Genomic DNA, 20,888 nt, shown 5'->3' on the forward strand with positions numbered 1-20,888 from the left:
TAATGTAAGTCACCTTGGTTTAGATGGCTGTGTTATGAAATACACTTCAGTGGGAACAAAAACTACCTCAACTTCCATGTATTTGCCATTTTCCCCAGGCACCTAGGTTTTGATGGCTGTGTTAGGGAACATACTTCGCTGGGAACAACAATCACCCTTCCCATCCCTCCCTTATGTATCTGCAAAGCGGATTCTCCAAGGCACATCGATTTTGATGCCTGTGTTAGGGAACATACATCGATGGGAACAAAAAATCTCCCCCACTTGCTTTTAGTTGCAATGGCAATTTACTCAGGCAGCTTTGTTTAGATGAATAACGACTCAAACAACTCAAAGTTATTTCTAACAAATCGAATAATTATTAAAACGGCATTTTATGATTGAACAGCCCTTCATAATATCCCACACTTTTTATATTTATATTTTATATTCAGCAATGGTGAGTGCAAGCTTGGAATTCACCCAGGACCCCGAGGTAGTCAAACTGGTCTCCAAAGGTGTAGACATCAGCAACATAACCTTCATCTCATTCAAAGTCGGGCTTGATCCTGCTCTGAAATCCAAAGCATTGGACCCTCCGTCTTGGCCAGAGGGCATCATGTTCCGGGAGTTCGAGGAGATTTGTGTCCAAAAATTTCAGAAACCTCCCGCTGTCAACCTGACGCCAACATCCATTACACCACTGGTAGATGCAATACAGATATGATTGATGTTCCAATGCGTTATGACGAGGACGGTGGGAACCCACGGGTTTCCATAACAGGCGAGTATACTCATTCTGTTAAGGATTGCGAACGATAGGCCCTTTGAATCGGGTCCACATCAAGTCGGCGCCGAAAATAATCGACGCGCTGTGTTGATTGTCAACGATAACTGACATGTGACATATACCTAAATGAGATAATCCGAAGAAAAGAAACGATGTGCTAACGCTGAATAGCTAATGAAAAGCTCCATTGTTCTTTGAATTATAAAAAGTGAATTTAACATTAAATATTAGGTTCTTAGAGTTTATATTTCATTATATATATATATTGATTTGTAAGTACAGCTATTCAATCAATCAATATTCATGAATTCAATATTAATTATTTGGTAACTTTGTTCACAGCTATTTAACCTAATAACTGCAATATTTCTGAAAAGCTAATTGGATCAAATAGTAAAGAAACTAATTTGTAAGTGCTCCAAAATTGTGTATTTGATAAACGCTAAATAAATACTACTTTCCAGTCGAGTTCACGGAAAACCCGAACTACGAAACAGTTTTTTTAACATTCTCGAAAATTACGGCATTCAATAAGATTCCAGCCAGTCATGAGCAGTTCAGAGATGCAGTCTCCCAGTAACTGCAAGTCCTGCAATCGGCCGGACCATGCCGAGGACATGGTTGCATGTGATATGTGTGGAACCTGGTTTCACTACACCTGTGCAGGGGTGCAAGCCTCTATTTGCGACAAACCATGGTATTGCGGCCATTGTTCTTGCCGATGCGAAGGCACTAGTAGTTCAGCGATATCTGTGCACTGCACTCTGGAAGCTCTAGTGCTCGTTTGCGACTGAAACATCTCGAAGAAACGAAGGCGCTCGACGATCGTCTTCTTCTACAACAAGCAGATCGAGAACGAGATTTTTTAGCCGATAAGCATCAGTTGGAAGCTGAAATTCAGACAGAAAGGCAACTCAGAGGAAGTACATCGAGTTTTAGAAGCCGAAACAGTGCCAGAAGTCGACGTAGCTACAGGAACGAACTACGAACCGTAGTCAACCAATCTCTAGATACACCAGTGAAAGCTGTGGATCCACAACCTGGCGCGTCAACATCCATTCCTGTTGAATCAATCGGGAACGTGGTGCTAGCGGTTCCAGATAAGCGTGATCTTCCACCCGTTCAGCAGTTACCTCCTCGCGACCATCCAGCGGTAGTCCAGGAAGTTGCCGTTCAGCCTGTATTTACCCAATCCAGCGTCGATCAAGCCACAGCGATGCATCCACCGAGAAGTCATTTGCAAACCATCGTTGCGCCTTTCGTATCGATAGCAACAACCGTTCTGCCGTAAACGGCGACAAGTACTGATGTAATCCATCCGTCTGTGCAACCATTTTCAGTACCACTTCACAACGCCTTACAACAAGGTCGACAGAAACAACATCCACCTCGTCAGACAAAAGGACAATTTCCACCGACAACACAGTCAGGTTCGAAGGAGTCCGCGATACTAGGTACGAATCCAGTGGAAAGTCACGTTTCTATGCAAGTCCATAATGAAGGCAAGTTCCAAGTGGAAGAAATCGATACGCAGCAAACAAGGAGACAGCAACAGTTTTATAAGCCAACACTCAACCAAAATGTTTCATCACAACCAGCTTCATCCTTTTTTACCCAGTGGCCGCAGAACGCAAATGTGAGTTTCATGCAGCAATTCCCAATGGCCAACCAAATTCCAGTTGTACAACCGAATAACTCTTCTTATCCGATGAGTTTCTACCAACCGTCGTATTATCCTATGCCACAGAGTATGCCAACGCAGCAATCGAGTACGGGTGCAGGAGCTGCACCAGCAACCTACGCATCGCACATCCAGCATAATTTAGGGCATGCCACTCAGCATCCACTGCCGGAACGAGGTTCGAGTTTCTACCATACACACGTCGGTGAAGGAATATTAACGGCACAACAATTGGCTGCACGTCAAGTGGTATCACGTGAGCTGCCCAAATTCTCAGGCGATCCTCTTGAGTGGCCAATGTTCATTAACGCATTTGAGTCCACTACGACTATGTGTGGGATTCAACCAGACGAAAATCTGGCTAGGCTGCAAAAGAGCCTGGTAGGTAATGCCAGGGAGAAGGTTCAGAGCATACTAACGCTGCCAGCGGCAATTCCCGAGATCATTGCAACACTACGCGACGAATGCGGTCGACCAGAACAATTAGTTCATTGTTTACTTGTGAAAATTCGACATGCGCCTCCACCCAACGTTAACAAGCTCGATACGCTTATAAACTTTGGCAGAGAAGTCAGACATTTGGTGACCTTTGTCGAAGGTGCCAATTTGCGTGAGCATCTTGCAAATCCAATGTTGCTGTCCGAACTGGTAGGGAAGCTACCCCCAAGTATTCGACTGGATTGGGGACTTCACCAGCAGAAAGAAGGCCAAGTTACGCTAAAAGCATTTAATGATTACATAACCTCTATCAAAAGTGCTGCATGCAAAGTTTCAATGCCGACTGAATACCATCAGGACGATAATCGGCGAGGCAAGAAGGAGAAAGGTGGCTTTGTTAATGCACACTCCATTGAGGAAAAGAATGGAATCCCGCCATCAAGTTTGAAGAAGGAATATCAAGTAAAATCCAAAACATACTTGACTAAGTCATGTCCTGCGTGCAATAGAAGCGACCACAAACTTCGAACTTGCGATAAATTTATTGGCTTCAATATGGATAAAAAAGACGTTTGGTTGATCAGTTCAAACTATGCCAACGTTGCCTGGGAAGCCACGGAAAGTGGCCATGCAGATCGAAGCAATCATGCGAAATAGATGGTTGTAAAGAATCCCATCATCGATTGCTTCACCCAGTAAACGCCAAACCGATTACCACTGTACCAAAAGCTGGTTCATCCGGAATTATTTCGGTTCACTGTTCTCGCCAAGATGGCATGCTGTTCAAGGTGATTCCTGTCGTTCTGTCCAGCAATGGGAAATCAGTCTCAACCTTTGCATTCCTGGACGACGGATCGAATGTCACGCTGATGGAAGAGAAAATTGCTGATGAGCTTGGTTTATTCGGAAATATCAGTTCGCTGTGTATTCAGTGGACAGGAAGCGTAACCAGAAAAGAGCCAAAATCCAAGCAAGTGGAGCTACGCATCTCTGGCGTCAAATGTAAAACAGATTATGCCATCTCAGGCGTTCAAACGATACCTCGTCTTGACCTACCGAAACAAAGTCTCGATTACGGAGAACTATCCAAGCAGTTTCCACACCTAAAAGGTCTTCCTATTCAAAACTTTTCTAATGCAGTGCCACGGATTCTGATAGGCTTAGATAATGCAACGCTGAAATTAACTCTAGACAAACGAGAGAGACACAGCGGAGAACCAATAGCAGCCAAAACGCGGCTAGGGTGGACCATATTTGGAGGTGGCCAACGGGGCACGAAGAGCATCGATCACGCAATGTTTCATATTTGTAAATGTGATGCGGATGAAGCGCTTCACGATCTCGTCAACAGCTACTTTGCCGTAGAAACTATGGGGGTAAATTCTTTGCCACTTTTAGAGTCATCCGAAGACCAACGAGGTAGGCAGATCTTAGCGGAGAATACCAGGCGGACTGAATCCGGAAGATTTGAATGTGGTCTTCTGTGGAAGAGTGACAACTTTGAGTTCCCCTGCAGCTACAGAATGGCTGAAAGGCGCTTAGTTTGCTTGGAGAAAAAATTTGCCAAGAATCCAGTGCTGAAATCGAAAGTGATAGACCAAATTGAGGGATATCTGGAGCACGGATATGCACACATAGCTACCGAAGACGAGCTTCAAAATTCAGATCCACGCCGCGTCTGGTATCTTCCCTTGGGAATTATACAGAATCATCGTAAACCCGAGAAATTTCGTATTGTATGGGACGCAGCGGCACGTGTAGGAGACATATCGCTCAATTCGATGTTATTCGTGGGTCCAGATCTCTTGACTCCACTGCTGAAGGTAATCTGCGGATTTCGGCAACGACAATTTGATCGACAAGCCCAAAGATTCCTGTTTCGATCCGATCCTGAACAACCGCCTACAGTTTACGTCATGGACGTTGTCATCTTCGGGGCGTCATGTTCCCCATGTTTGGCGCAGCATATTAAAAACACTAATGCCAAGGAATATGAGAGAACATACCAGGAAGCGGCATCAGCGATTATCAACAATACTTACGTCGATGATTTCTTGATTAGTAGACCGTAGATGAAACTGTACAGATAGTAGAGGAGGTACGATTTATTTTCGATAAGGCCGGCTTCGAGATTAGGAACTGGCAGTCAAATTCCGAGGAGATTCTTCGACGGGTCGGGGTCACGATCGATGAAACAGCGAAATGTTTTTCAGTGGAGAAATCTACAATAGCCGAACGAGTGCTGGGGATGACATGGCATCCTAAAGACGACTTGTTCGTATTTGAAACACAGTTCCGGGAAGACCTTCTTCCGCTCCTATCGGGAAACATCGTTCCCACCAAAAGACAAGTGCTTCGGGTGGTAATGAGCCATTTCGACCCACTAGGCATCGTAGCCACCTATACCGTGCACGGGAAAATTCTAATTCAGAACGTGTGGCGGTCCGGCGTAAAATGGGATGACCCTATAACAGTGGAAGATTTTAAGGAATGGCAGCGTTGGGTGAGACTAGTTCCAAATCTGACGCAGGTTCGAATCCCGAGATGCTATTTTCCGCACTATATTCAGGGCAGTTACGACTCACTCGAACTCCATGTTTTTGTCGATGCCAGCTTAATGGCCTACTGTGCTGCAGCTTACTTCAGGATAATCGAAAATGGCTCCCCTCGTTGCGCTCTAGTAGCGGCAAAGACGAAGGTTACTCCTTTGAAACCTCAATCTGTCCCACGCAACGAATTAAGTGCTGGAGTGATTGGAGTGAGACTCCTTAGAAGCATTCAGGAGAATCACTCAATACCAGTCCAGAAACGCTACATATGGACTGACTCAACGACCGTACTTGAGAGCAGATCCTCGTAAGTACCGGCAATTTGTAGCCTTTCGGGTCGCGGAAATTCAGTCGGAAACAAGCGTTGATGAGTGACACTACGTTCCAACGAACCTTAACGTCGCCAACAAGGGTACCAAGTGGGGACCTGGCCCTTGTTTCAGCCCTGAAAGCTCGTGGTTTACGGGGCCAGCATTTTTACATCGACAGGACAATGATTGGCCACGTCAACCGATTAAATTTTCGGAACCACAACATGAAATCAAAGCTGTTCAACATCATGCGGTGGTTTGGGATTCGACTATCGACTTTACAAAGTTTTCTCGCTGGGAGGTTCTAGTAAAAAATCTAAGCTACTTGCATCACTTTGTCCATCGTTGTCGAACCAAAAATCGGGTAGCGACTGGAAACCGGATTGCAGTATTGCAACAGAGCGATTATGCAGCGGCAGAAACAAGCGTTTGGCGGGTAATTCAGAATGCGGAATATTCTACCGAAATCTCCATTCTGCGCAAAAATTCTGATCTTCCTGATTACGAACGTAGGTTGTTGAAAAAAAGTAGTCAAATCGGAAAGTTGTCACCATATTTAGACGACAAAGGCGTGCTGCGTATGCGTAGTCGAATCAATGGGACTTCTATTCATTTTTCTTTCGAATTTCAAAATCCGGTGATACTCCCTAGAAAGAACCACGCCATTAATCTACTAGTTCTCAAATACCATCAACGTTATGGTCACGCTAATATTGATACTGTCGTCAACGAGTTGCGCCAAAGGTTTTACATACCCAAAATTCGTTCTGTAGCAAAGGAGGTTGTGAAACAATGTATGTGGTGTAAAATTTATCGAGCAAAACCAACCGAGCCGAAGATGGCTATTCTACCACAGCCTAGAGTGACACCTTATGTTCGCCCGTTTACCTTCACTGGTCTAGATTATTTTGGGCCATTGATCGTGAAGCGTCGTCGCAGTAATGAGAAACGATGGGTGGCACTTTTCACGTGCTTGACCATACGAGCTGTACACGTTGAAGTAGTGCACATGTTATCTGCTGAATCCTGTAGACTGGCGATTCGCCGTTTCATATCCCGGAGAGGTGCACCGCAACAAATATTCAGCGATAACGGTACCAATTTCAGGGGAGCTGCTCGCGAGATTTCCGATGAGATAAAAGTTCTTAATAAGAAATTAGCCACCACATTCACCAATGCAGAAATTGAGTGGATTTTCAATCCACCTTCCGCTCCCCATATGGGTGGTGTGTGGGAGCGGAAAGTACGCTCAAAAAAAGACGCGCTCAAATCTTTGCACCATAAGCAAAAATTAAACGATGAGGAGTTAATGACACTTTTATCAGAAGCTGAAATGATAGTCAACTCCCATCCTCTGGCCTTTGTACCGCTGGAAGATCCAACCCAAGAAGCTATTACCCCGAACAACTTCCTACTAGCGAGCTCGAGTAGTACCAACACTTCATCAAGGATACCTGTAAATGAGGAAATCTCCCTGAGAGTAAATTGGAAGATGATGCAACAACTTCTGAATCAGTTCTGGAAGCGATGGATTCAAGGCTACCTGCCAACCATAGCTCGTCGCACCAAGTGGTTCAACGATGTTCGTCCGCTTCAAATTGACGATCAGGTGGTCATCGTAGACGAAACGGTTCGTAACGGATGGTTACGGGGCCGTATTGTGAAAGTTTATACGGCGTTATGGGCAAGTAAGGAAGGTCGATATTCAAACTTCCTCTGGAGTGTTCCAGAGACCAGCAATCAAAGTAGCCTTGTTAGACATCCTGCAGAGTAGTAAGACCGTTTCAAAATCAGGCATTACGGGTCGGGGTGTTAAGGATTGCGAACGATAGGCCCTTTGAATCGGGTCCACATCAAGTCAGCGCCGAAAATAATCGACGCGCTGTGTTGATTGTCAACGATAACTGACATGTGACATATACCTAAATGAGATAATCCGAAGAAAAGAAACGATGTGCTAACGCTGAATCAATAGCTAATGAAAAGCTCCATTGTTCTTTGAATTCTAAAAAGTGAATTTAACATTAAATATTAGGTTCTTAGAGTTTATATTTCATTATATATATTGATTTGTAAGTACAGCTATTCAATCAATCAATATTCATGAATTCAATATTAATTATTTGGTAACTTTGTTCACAGCTATTTAACCTGATAACTGCAATATTTCTGAAAAGCTAATTGGATCAAATAGTAAAGAAACTAATTTGTAAGTGCTCCAAAATTGTGTATTTGATAAACGCTAAATAAATACTACTTTCCAGTCGAGTTCACGGAAAACCCGAACTACGAAACAGTTTTTTTAACACATTCCATTCTCTTGACCCCAGCACTCAATCAGTCTGTGTTGCAGCATACTTTTACTTCTGACGATGATGCCGTCTGGATTTACTACCAGAATGTTGGAGGATTGAGGACCAAGCTGGACAATATATTCCTTACTTCTCTCGACTGCGACTACGATGTGATATTGCTGACAGAGACTAGACAAAACGATAGCATGGACTCACTGCAAAATTTTGGATCATCGTACAACGCTTTTCGATGTGACCGGTGTCCTCTGAATAGCGACAAGCGTAGCTTTGGTGGTGTATTGATAGCTGTCGCTAATCGAAACGTGAGCTCACACGTCTACACGTATAACGGAATCCGGCTGGAGCAAGTGTGTGTTTCCGCGAATATTCGAGGCCATCGTTTCCTGATGTGTAACATTTACATTCCGCCCGTGATGTTCTGATGGAAGATCATATCGCCACCGTCCGTGAACTTAGTGCGGCCGTCAACTCCGATGCCATTATTCTCGCCAGGGTTACCATATCTACAGAATAATCTGTATTTACACAGATTTTTCAGACTTTTTGAAGCCAATAATCTGTAGATGCAGATTACAGATTTTTTTGGTTTGCATACAGATTTACAGATTTTTCAAAATAACGATCCAATATGACCAACTCATCAATTTCATTCATATAGCATCCGAGTCAATCTGAATGAGAGTCATGTTGGCATTCATATGTAGCGTGTAGTACTGCTTTCTCATGTTCAATCTAAGGCGAAAAGATGCAAAATTCTGCCTCATCGGTTAGCTTTACAATAGATAAACAACACTACTAAAGCGCAGTGAATGAGAATTGGTATGGTATCACAAAAATAATAAGTTTGGTGTTTTTCGCCTTTTATCTTTCTTTTTGAACATACAGAACAATGCTCTTTACATCTACACAGTGCCGCAATACATGGAGTTTTCTATTAACCCTTTTCGTTGCACCATCACCCAGATATGGGTGACACTTTCGTCGTTCAAATTGAATAGGATTTTATAGGATTTTTAAACGGAATTGGATAGAATAGGCACCTAAATGTAACTATAAGATATGTAGAAAAATAATAAAATCATAACAATATTATTATAATGTTTATACTATACTTTTTATTAATTTCTAGTATGGATGGTTTGTACTGAAGTTTTTCGAGCAAACCATATAATATGAATTTGGCATGTGTTATTGTTGTTAATTTGTTAATGTTAATATTGTTTTTTTTATCCCTTTTGTTTATTTTAGGCTCATTAGCATTTTAGCTGTGACAGAGCCGAATTTTAATCGTGTACATGTCACATGTTTGTCATATCTATAATTAGCACATTACAAAGTTAGAGTATCCCCTTCTATACCATTGCATATCGTACACATTTACACGGTAGCCATTTGGGCGTAAGAGTTTTCCTTCTGTTCTTCCATTATCCAGTTAGATCGGACAGCGGAGACAGTTGATTGATCATTGTTTAGTTATTTATAGAACAGCAGCCCGATATGTCTTGCAGAGCAGAGCAGTTGTATGGATGAATCGATCTTATTTGGACCGTGGATCGATCTCCATCGCTGATAATTGTTGCGTGGATGTAGTTATTCTGTAATAACACAAATATAGTCAATGAGGGCCCTGAGTTTTGAACTCACGATCGATCGCCTACTAAGCGAACGCGCAAACAATGAGGCTACGAAGACCCCCAAAAAATATTGTTAGATCATGTAAAAGTTGTCTACAAACTATGTTTGAGCTTCATTTAATCATTGATCCGCAAATTGGGCCCAGCAAGAAACTCAAAAACGTCGTTTTGGGCTACGTGTTAATCCTTTCCTCAAGCATGGATGAAAACTTTTATCGTTATCTATTATTCATAGTAGCACCGTCTTGGGTCGTGAATAGGCTCAAAAGACATAAATATTCGTTTAGAAAAACTGTGATATCATAAATTGTAATATCAGTATATTCTTTGCTGTGGTGGCTGAGACCAGACCAACGTCCGCAAAGGCTTCATACAGATTTCGATACAGATTTTTTGAGAAAAAACACAGATAAAAAGATTTGTTGAAAGCAAAAACACAGATTTTGTTATGGTAACCCTGATGCTCGCTTGTGGCGACTATAACCAGCCGCGTTTAGTCTGGTCTAACGACGACAACAGCTTTCGTCCCAACAACACTATACTTTTGACTCCGGCGACAACAGCGCTGATTGTCGGAATGGATTTTTTGAACCTGAATCAAGTTAATGCACTGCTAAATTACCTGCGCCGTACTCTAGATTTGGTGTTTGTATCCGAAGGAAGCCATGCTGAGATAACGACCGCCGATGATTCACTAGTGCCCGTGGATCCACATCACCCACCTTTCTCAAGGTAATGAGGGTGGAGTTGTAGTGCAGGAGTAAAGTTTTTCAAGGGTCTTTCTAAAGGCTAGAGATGAATGAACTGAAATAGTTTGAAGTCTCTATAATACAAAACCGGACCTGACTCCGGCAAACTTTCAGTCTCGTCCTGTTTTCAAAGCAATGAACATCGCTTGTTCTTCCTTGTTTTGCGTCATCACATGCCTTCGTTTCGGGTTGAGCTGTGGGCGCGACCAAGTTATTCATTCGCTGATGTCTCTGGCATTGTAATCATTGCATCAAACTGACGCCATTTCATTAGGGTTTTGAGCTACACAATTGTGTGGGGAATCATGAAGCTAGGCTATCGGCGGCTCACCAAGAGAATAAATGTTCTGGAACTTGGTCTGTGAATTGGTTTCGTATGGCGGTAGCAAAACTCTCTCCACCAATGATGGCAGTTAAGCTAAGCTAAGCTAGACCGGCAATAACGGATGTTAAATAAAAAATGAGAATTTTTCAATACCTTTCAGTAACTCAAATAAAGAGCTTAAAATTTTCTTTCTCCAAGAAAATTGCTCTTTGGGCTCCCTAGAAACAGTAGGCGTGTTTGGTTTTGCTAGTTTGAATTTAGTCAAAGCAAAGATGGCGTCGAAACAGCACGTGCTCCGCGAACGCATTGTACGGTTCTACGAAACGTAAAAAAGTTCACGGTGGCACATTTTAAGGAAGAAAATGTACCTGTCAGTACGGTATATCGTATCCTGGGTTCCCTGAACGTAGAGCGGAAGGTCGGAAGTGGTCGTCCGGTGACGATAATGACGAAGCAGAGGAAGACATCGTTAAAGAAGCTGTTTGACAACAAGGACGCAACCAGTCTGCGTGACGCCGGTCGGAAATATGGCTGCTCCCACGTATTGATCCATCGGACCCTCAAGATGGAAGGAATCGTCTGCAGGAAGAAGACGAGGTCGCCGGAGTACACGGAGGAGCAGATTGAGACGGGTCAATCACAGTGTCGGTGGATGACCAAAAAATACCGCGGGACGTCTTTCGTTCTGGACGACGAAAGCTATTTTCCGCTGTCCAAAACGCATATTCCAGGAAATGATAATTACTACTCCAGCGACAAGTCATCCACACCGCCTGGAGTGAAATACAAGTTCAAGCACAAGTTCGAAAAAAAAGTTTATGTTGCACATCGCCATTTCCGACCGGGCATTTCAAAGCCTTGGTTTTAGCCGAGCGGTCTGGCAATCAACCAACAAATCTATCGAGAAGAGTGCCTCGATAAAATCCTGCTGCCGTTCCTGAACGAGCATCACGCGGATGGGAAGTACGTCTTCTGGCCGGACAAGGCGTCTTCCCATTACGCCAAGAAGACGCTGGCGTATCTTGAGGAGAAAAAGATACCGTTCGTGCCGAATGATCGTAACCCAACAAACTTGCCCCAGTGCCGCCCAATAGTGGATTTTTTTGGCTCACTCAGTGCCCTAGTGTATAAAAACAATTGGAGGGCCAAGGACACGAAGCAACTGACTACAAGAATCCGGAATTGTATCCGGAAAATGGACGTAAATGCCGTACAACGTTCTTGTGAGATCATCGCGACAAAGTTGCGTCGAACAGCAGACCACGGCCCTCACTCAAACATTCAATGACATTTTTTTGAAGAAAATACATTATGTTATTAATAAAAAAAACTGAAATCGATAAAAAAATATTTTTTTTATATGTGATTGAAAAAAAATCTCATTTTTTATTTGACACCCGTTATTAACAGAAAGGGCTTCTGTTGAAAAGAGTGCAAAACGGTGTGTGTTCCGTTGCTTCAAGCCATCGAAATATGAATATTTATGTGTGTTTGTACATGTTTCATAACCCGTGCGGGAGGGAAATATTTGCGTTAGGGTATTAGTAATGAATCTCTGCTGAGGCGAATATTCAGTCTTTTTTTAAGCAGTTAACATTGTTTGTTTTCCGTCATCATAAAGGCTTCGTTGGTGCCTTCGACATTGCATTCAATGAATTGAACTGACGGTATGGCGAAGCAGGCGTTAAGGTTGTGCGCCAAAAAATATTTGGGGATACCAAGCATCTTGAATGTCGTGCTGGAATGTTATAAGTTATTTTGGTTCGCTAGCCAGTCGCAAAACTACTATGATTGCATTTCGCTAATCTTGATCATAATGAAGCAACGCTACTATTTTCGAGGTTGTTAAGAAAAAGTTTCTTTTATTTATTAAGTCACCAAGAAAGTAAATGTCGTTCTGGAAATTTGTATGTGATTTGGTTTCGCTTGCCAGTAGCAAAACTTTCTCCACTAAGGATGACAGATGCGCTTATCTCGAGCATGGAAAAGTAATGCAATTTTTTTCGAGGCCAGTAACATTAACAGAAGCGTTTCTATTGAGAATAGCGCAAAATGATGAGTAGTGTTTATATTCCTAGTAGTTTCAAGCAACCGATGTACGACTCTGTATGCCATAGTTATATTGGTGTAGTTATGAGATGTGGAATGGTGCTGGTACAACAAGTATATAATCGACTGTAGCTAAGTCTATGTCAATTGCGAAAAAGGCCACCGGAATAGCATTCGAGGTAAATCTTCAGTGCATTTACATTAAACAAATTGCGATATACCATCAGCTAGTTTATTGTTCTGCGAGGGCTAGAATGAATCATCAATCAATTGTCGTCAACTGATTCTACTATAAAAAAAACATTTCAGGGCGATCAAACCATTCTACTAAACAGTTGTTTCTAAAATTTCATAGCATTATAAAATAACATCCGAAATTATTAACAAGCGACTTATATAAAATAACAACGTAGTTCTACGTTAACAACTTGGACACAACCTGCTATAATTTTCTTCAAAAAATCTATACCAACAATCTGTACCATTGGAATTATTCATTATAGAGAAAAATCATGAAATATGAGAAAATACTCATTTGTTTACTAGAAAATACTATATTTACTTGCTTACTTTATATCTAGATTTACTTACTACAATGTACATTAACATTTTCTTAGCCTCGAATCACTCATGTGTTTGATGATGCTTATACATAGTCTTTCTAAATTTAGATTGCGTATTATCTTTCAATAAAATTTTGCGAGAGAAAGTTCACACGCGGAGAAAATCTGTACTAATCTGTACTTTTTGACGAAAATCTGTACCAAAAATAACGAAAAAATCTGTACCTTTCCAGATAAATCTGTACGTGTGCAACACTGTATGCTATCTGTGCACAAAAGTGGAGATCGACGTGATGTGAAGAACCATCGTGGAATAACTAGTCTTCCTGCAGCATCGACATTTTTTGAGATTATCGTCAACGACCAAATTCTACATGCTACAAAGTCCCATATTTCGTCCGATCAGCACGGTTTCATTCCCGGTAGATCCGTCACTACCGTCGTCTGTTGGATTTCACCAGCACCTGTTTCGAAGCTATTGAGCAAAAGGCACAGGTAGATGTGATCTACGCAGACCTAAGAGCGGCTTTTGATGAAATCGATCATGCTACTGTGTGAACTTTCACAGATGGGAGATTGGTGTCGTGGTTGCCTTCGTACCTAACTAATAGGAAACTTAGTATCAAGCATGGTTCTAGCATATCATCTTCGTTTGTTAGCGTATCAGGCGTCCCGGAAGCAATTTGGGACCATTATTGTTCGTGCTATACTCCAATGACGTTGCATCTTCGTTAGGCTTTAAGAGGAAGCTTATATACGCTGATGATTTGAAGATCTATGTCGTGGTACGCTGCATCGGGGATTGCCTACACCATCAAAGGCTACTTGATGAATTTGTTCACTGGTGTCGCAAGAACAAACTTGTTATTAGTGTCGCTAAATGCCATGATCTTTCATCGATCCAAGGATTCGATCATTTTTGATTACCACATTGTTGAGAATGTTCTTGAGAGTATATCAAGTGATAGATCTTGGCGTAGTGCTGGATCCTAAACTTTCCTTCCATTCACATTATACTTCGATCATCTCTAGGGCAAACCGACAACTTGGCTTCCTCTTCAAGATTGCCAAAAATTTCAAGGACCCGCATTGCCTAAAAGCATTGTATTGCTCACTCGTTCGCCCGATGGAATGCATCTGCTGTTTGTGCTTCTAATGATGTTATATGGAATCTTAGAATTGAACGTGTGCAAAAGAGGTTCGCACGGCTTGCGCTCAGGAATCTACCGTGGCGTGATCCACAGAACCTACCGGCTTATCCTAACAGATGTTGCTTGCTTGAACTCGAAACACTTGATCGGAGACTAATAGGTAATAGTATAAGGAGAATGAATGTGTTTTAAATTGTGATACATTATTCATTAAGACTATTTTTGCCAGTTGAATTAAATAATAATAAAGAATAAAGAAAATTTGCTCAGTCATTTCTTGATGGATTTACGAGATTTTTTTGCAACAATCGATTTGGAAACACCCTTCCCACATCATTTCGCGGATATTCGGGGCTCTACTGTATGTTAAAATAGTGTGAAAATGAGAGCTAAATTTTTACATTTAAAATATATTCAAGATGTTTTATGTGATATCGGGATTTCAACCAACCGTCAATTAAAATTACGTGATTCGGTAAAGAATTGCGTTTTTCTTCGTGTTAGTTCAGGAAAAGTGAACTTGATCCGAAGTCATTTGAACGAACTGATACTTTGAATTAACACATTCTAATACGGACAAATAATTCTTATCAGTTTCAACTTATGTATAGACAGCTGTCTGAACGGTTAAAGAAATAAGATGTTATGGCAGAAACTGGTAAAAAGAACGTGGTAAACTCGTGATACATGTATTGTATCACGTGTTAAACATTTACATATTAGCAATATCGGAAAATTCCCGAGGGTTGTCTATTGTTTCTCATGAAACACTATGTATTAGGTTCCCGCGATTACATTGTCTCATATATCACAAGTGAAAGTATTACAGTTTTATAATTGATTTACTGAAAAATACGTAATAGATGAATACTTTCTTAATCACTTCACTTCATTTCTTCGCTTTTAAGAGGCTTTAAACTTTGCAGTTCATTCTTCTCTAATACACTCTTCATCAAAAGAGTCTAGAATCTCTAAGCTGCAGTAAAATCCTCCTTATCTTGCAAATATGAATCGATTGTACGATTGATAAGATGATTTTTCAAAGTCCGTTTTTCAAGAAACGAAGACGCTGAATCTTTTAATGCTTGTATAGAATGGAACGAGTGCATTTTCGTGTTGCTAATGTGTGCCAGTTAAAACAATGAATATAATGAGGGAGATTAAAATCATGTTCATGTGAAAGTTACGTTATGATTTATAGATGAATACGTTAAATACGGGTCTTAGAGATGAAACACCGTCATGATCAAATACTTACTTTTTTGCCTAATCGCTGTAACCGAAAGTGTCTGCACTGCGGTTGCATTGTAGTTCGACCCAACGAGTTTGGCGAATTTTACAAGCGAGCGAACCATTTCAAAGAAGCAGTAACTTACTGTAGGTGGTTCACCGGCACGGTAAAAAGGTAGTGAATTTCGGTAAACGACACGTAAAAATTCTTGAAACAACAACTGATAACGGGATATACGCGACCGAACAAAAAACGCGTGAATCAAAACACACCGGTGGACGCAGACTGAACTTGTAACCACTGTGACAGTTCAGTGAATGCTGAGATGAAGCGGCCGCCGCTTCGCCTGTAATGTGTTGGTGATGTATTAAGTTTACATACATAACCATTGATACGTCGTTTGAACTCTCACGGAAAAGGGAGTAAACAAGAGAACAATTTCCACAGAGAATTTTAAAACATTTGTGGGATCGGATGTGTGTATTGCAATTTTTTACATTTTATAAAAAAGCTGCAAACTGGGTTGGGAGCGATCAAGTGCAATAAAAGTTGTGTGTAACAATTTATAAATACTACTATGAACAATACTTCCTAATTGTTTCGTATATTAAGCATTGAAGTAGCATGGCCTTGAGTCCATTGCGTTTCTAGGGTAAACGTGCGCATTGTAAAACAACGAATTGCTACATATAAAAATGCGTACATCGCGATAAGATTTGTAATCATTTTCAATTCTCAACTCTCACACGCTATGAATAAAACGTTATTTGTGTTCGTTGTTATTTGTATAGGGAAGAAATTTCGTTTCACGAGTCAAAACTCAGAAGGCAGATAATGCCGCTGTCTAAACTACATCAATATCTCTCTTTGTATCTATACGTACTTCGAGAATGTAATCTGGGCGGTAATTTTTAAATCTATTTTGAATTATTTATGTGAACTCAATCACAATATATTCAACAAACGCTTGTTGTATGAACCGGTACCAAGATAGAAATTTTAAATACCATGAATTTTCTGTTCTCCGCGACTCAGTTCATCAAAAACATGGCGCCTGCGGCACTGAATGTAACTACAGCAGCCTCTGCCTTTTATGATATGTGTAGTATACTAGACTCTATTCAATCACAATTAACAATACAAATATGTCCCACCTTCTTTATTGACAAACCTTTGAACCTTTGTACGACCCTGGACAGAACGGATGACATTAGGATGTCAAGAAGAGAAGACGGTTTAGAGAAGACACGATTCAGGACGGACGCATTACCACAATCTGGCGACGAGGATATAGAAGTTCAAAAAGAAAAGGGTAACTATGAATTGAAAAATGGCGACTGAGAGTCGGTTATATTGTTAGTTTAAATATTCTTGTGTAGTGATGAACATTATAACGAGAATTGCAGAGAATTCTCTAGTGTTACAGAAAATGTTCTGGATTTGGGATGCAGAAATCGTATGGATTTCTCCAGATAATATGCGAGTACTGCTGAGAGTGCTCCTGAATAATGAAATCGTGGTAATCGCCATTTTGAATCGTTTATTCTCGATGGCGATGGCGATGTTATGGTTGAGAGAATTCTTCGGTGGAAGAAAGATAATATGCGAGGACTGCTGAGAGTCTTCCTGGTGATCTAAATGACAAATTGAATCGTTTGTTCTCGTTGACGATGACGGTGTGATGATTCGCAGGAATTATGCAGAATTCTTCAATGGTAAAATAAAATTAGTTTCGTTTATAATAGAAGGCAGAAATCATCAAGGATTTCTCCTGATCACATGCGAGAATTGCCGAGAATTCTCCCGATGTTTGAAAAGGCTCTAGTGAGGTGAGAAATTTTCAAAACGGTGCTTCTCTGTTGATATGATTATATAAGCGGAAATTACTAAGAGTTTTTCCCTGTTGCATAATGGAAACTGTTGTGTTTTCCAGAACCGGAATGTTTTGTGGAACGATGTTTAAAATAAAAAAAAATTGGAAAAAGTGTGAATATGTGGGTCGTGAATCTGTAACGGGAAATAACAAGAGGTTATTTTTGTTTAATTACAGATGCAGGATTCACGACCAATTCCACCATTCCGATGTGACCAAATAGAAACGGCTAAACTTGCGAGAGAATGGACAACCTGGAAAGAGGCACTTGAGTGTTATTTTGCAGCATATGATATAACTGACCAATACGCTATGCGTGCGAAGCTGTTGCATCTTGGCGGTCCAGCATTGCAAAGAGTATTTAAAAATTTGAAAAATACTGACCATGTTCCACTGGTTGCTATAAAACCAGCTTGGTATGACTCAGCTGTCGAGAAGCTGGACGAGTTCTTTGAGCCACGACATCAGAGTACTTCGGAACGCCGTAAATTACGTTTGATGAAGCAAATGCCGAAGGAACGGTTCGCCGATTTTATTATTCGGTTGAAACAACAAGTATCACAGTGTGGTTTCGACAAGTATGGCACTGAAGTGAGTGAAATTTTAGGCAACATCTATCTTACTGACGTCGTCGTTGAAGGATGTATATCCAACGAGGTACGTAAAAAGATTCTGCTGAAGGATTTGTCGTTCGCTGAAATAGAAGCTATCGGTATTGCACAGGAAGGTGTAGACCAGCAGATAGAGGAGATGAGTACACCTCAACTACAAGAGAAGATATTTCAAATTGATCATAATAGAGGAACAAGAGGAAAATCACTCCGAGGAGTCAAAGGGAGAATTGTTAGATCTTGCTACAACTGTGGCCGTTCGGGGCACATTGCGGTTTCAGCTACATGTCCGGCACGTGGTAAGCAGTGTCGGAACTGTAAATGTTATGGACATTTCGAAAAACTTTGTCGGAAAACAAAAAGTCCAATGGAAAGAAACAACGAGAAACAAATCCGGGCTGTTGATGAATTTCCCCGAGTAGAGCACGAGTTAACACCGAAAGTACCGGAAGAGGAAAAGGGAATAAACGACGAGACGAAAATATACTATGCGTTCTACTCGGGAAACGAATCAAATATTATCACGTGCGTAATTGGCGGAATTAACGTAGAAATGCTCATTGACTCAGGAGCTGATGGAAACCTTATAACAGGTGAAATGTGGTCAAAGTTGAAGAATGACAAGGTGAACGTGATCTCTTGTACAAAAGGTAGTTCTCGAATCCTACGAGCCTATGGTAGCCAGAATCCTTTGGTCATAATTGGATCATTCGTGGCAGATATTTCAGTCGGAGAACTAACTGTGAGGGCAGATTTCTATGTTGTTGAGGGAGGACAGCGCTGTCTGTTGGGCGATAAAACGGCAAAACAGCTAGGTGTACTGAAGGTCGGTTTGAATATAAATACGGTGGAACTTTGCCCGTTCACTATTATTAAGGGCATAAAAGCGAGAATTCGTATCGATCCTCGAGCAGTTCCGATATTTCAACCGATGCGCCGGATTCCGATTCCACTAGAAGAGGCAGTAAGAAGAAAACTAAATGAAATGCTGAAACGAGACATCATCGAGGTAAAAACAGGACCAACTACTTGGGTATCGCCATTAGTGGTAGTAGGAAAAGCGAATGGAGAACCCCGTTTATGTTTGGATTTGCGTAGAGTGAATGAGGCGGTCTTGAGGGAGCACCATCCGATGCCAGTTGTGGATGATTATCTCGCAAGATTAGGCAGAGGATGTTTGTGGAGCAAACTCGATATAAAAGAGGCATTTCTACAAATAGAACTTGATGAAGCATCTCGGGACGCTACGACATTTATTACTAGCCGTGGGTTGTATCGTTTCAAACGATTACCATTTGGTCTAGTGACGGCCCCCGAGTTGTTCCAGAAGGCAATGGATGAGATTCTTTGCGGTTGTGAGGGAACATTTTGGTACCTCGATGATGTGATTGTTGAAGGAACAACTTTGCAAGAGCACGACAATCGCCTTGAGAAGGTAATATTTGTATGAAACTGAAATAAAGGAATAAAAAAAAAAAAAAAAAAAAAAAAAAAAAAAAAAAAAAAGGTTGTCCATTGGTTCTCAAATGGGGATCAACACTAGGGTAGGAGCCTGCCCGTTGGTCTCAAATGTTCCTATCTCACGCCTCCACGAAGATCATATGACGACATTTTTAGATCGGGCGTGAACTGGAAACACACACCTGGTCTTGGCTCCGAGAACGGGTGTCGAAAGTGGCTAAGTGAGGGGGTGCGAGCGAGTCAGAGCGCTATATCTCTCCCGGGGAAGGCCTCCCGGGTCATGGAGGCCTTGCATACCCGCTGTCTCCCGGGCAAAGGAGATACACCCAGAAAATGGAGCTACGTTCACGAAGAATACTTAGAATGCGATCGCCCGAGGAGGGTCCCCGAACTGGAGCTGGTCCTGGAACGGGCGTAAGAGCGAGCGGCCAGCGGCTGGAGGGCGATGTGCAAGAGCGGGCCACCAGCCGGGTTCAACCCGAAGAGCTACCGCCACACGGAAACAGCAGCCATCGACATCACCCAAGAAACGCTGCGCCTACGAGACGTGTTGCGACTGCCAGACGACAGTCGTCCACACTTGTGGGTACAACTAGGCGCCGGATCATGTGGACACACGAAATGAACGAATTCGTGATCCGCGCCTATTACATCTGCACTGCTTTGGAGACGGACATGAGCGGTCGCCCTCGAATACTAACAATGTTCGAGGAAGCGTATCCAGAGTTCGTCGGGAGGCTTGATCAGAACGCGATGAACGCGAGGCGTAGAGCGATAGTACGCAACAACATGCTCTCCCAAACGCAAATCGACGAGATCAAGCAGCAGGTGCAGAGAGAAATAAGCTCCAGGAACAACAGAGCAAGCGATGTGTCGAGACGAAGTTCAGTACGGCTGAGCAATTCATTCGCGAGTGGGGCACGCGAATCAGCACCAGTGGAGGCCACAGTACTACAACCCCCTGAGCCGGAAGACCCACAGCCAGATCAACAACTACTACGCGATCTGGTCTTCCACTACGACGAGGCGATCTCACAGTTCCGCGACACAGACCCATTGTCGCGCCCCAGGATCCCGAAGTTGCAGCATTCCCGCAGGCTGACAAGTGCAGTAAAGCTCATGAACGAGCACGTTCTTCCGCTGCACTTGGTTGATGCTGAGAACATGGAGGAGCTGCA

The 20,888-nt window shown here is 42.1% G+C and overlaps 3 protein-coding genes across 6 annotated transcripts in view; 2 read left to right on the plus strand and 1 right to left on the minus strand.

The window, feature by feature from the left end:
- The window catches only part of LOC129768750 (uncharacterized), a 25,935-nt gene extending 16,728 nt beyond the window's left edge, over window positions 1-9,207 (plus strand). For all 4 annotated transcript variants that reach the window (XM_055770612.1, XM_055770632.1, XM_055770620.1 and 1 more), the window contains one exon: window positions 435-9,207. In XM_055770612.1, the coding sequence (XP_055626587.1) occupies window positions 3,665-4,960 (1,296 nt within the window). In that variant the 5' untranslated portion in view covers window positions 435-3,664 and the 3' untranslated portion in view covers window positions 4,961-9,207. The remainder of the gene's footprint in view (window positions 1-434) is intronic.
- Window positions 1-16,090, minus strand: part of LOC129768744 (isocitrate dehydrogenase [NADP], mitochondrial-like) — a 22,746-nt gene extending 6,656 nt beyond the window's left edge. Inside the window, exon 1 of the mRNA XM_055770599.1 lies at window positions 15,793-16,090. Within this exon, the coding sequence (XP_055626574.1) occupies window positions 15,793-15,889 (97 nt within the window). The 5' untranslated portion in view covers window positions 15,890-16,090. The remainder of the gene's footprint in view (window positions 1-15,792) is intronic.
- Window positions 16,091-17,950: 1,860 nt separating this feature from the next.
- Window positions 17,951-19,699, plus strand: LOC129761161 (uncharacterized protein K02A2.6-like). Its single transcript, XM_055758872.1, has one exon. The coding sequence runs from the start codon at window positions 17,951-17,953 to the stop codon at window positions 19,697-19,699; it is 1,749 nt and encodes a 582-aa protein (XP_055614847.1).
- Window positions 19,700-20,888: the final 1,189 nt, after the last annotated feature.

Source organism: Toxorhynchites rutilus, chromosome 1 (genome assembly GCF_029784135.1).
Source record: "Toxorhynchites rutilus septentrionalis strain SRP chromosome 1, ASM2978413v1, whole genome shotgun sequence".
Classification (NCBI taxonomy): domain Eukaryota; kingdom Metazoa; phylum Arthropoda; class Insecta; order Diptera; family Culicidae; genus Toxorhynchites; species Toxorhynchites rutilus.

Coding starts and splice junctions, on each gene's coding strand:
- LOC129761161 (XM_055758872.1), top strand. CDS start 17,951: ATGCGTGCGAAGCTGTTGCATCTTGGCGGTCCAGCATTGCAAAGAGTA.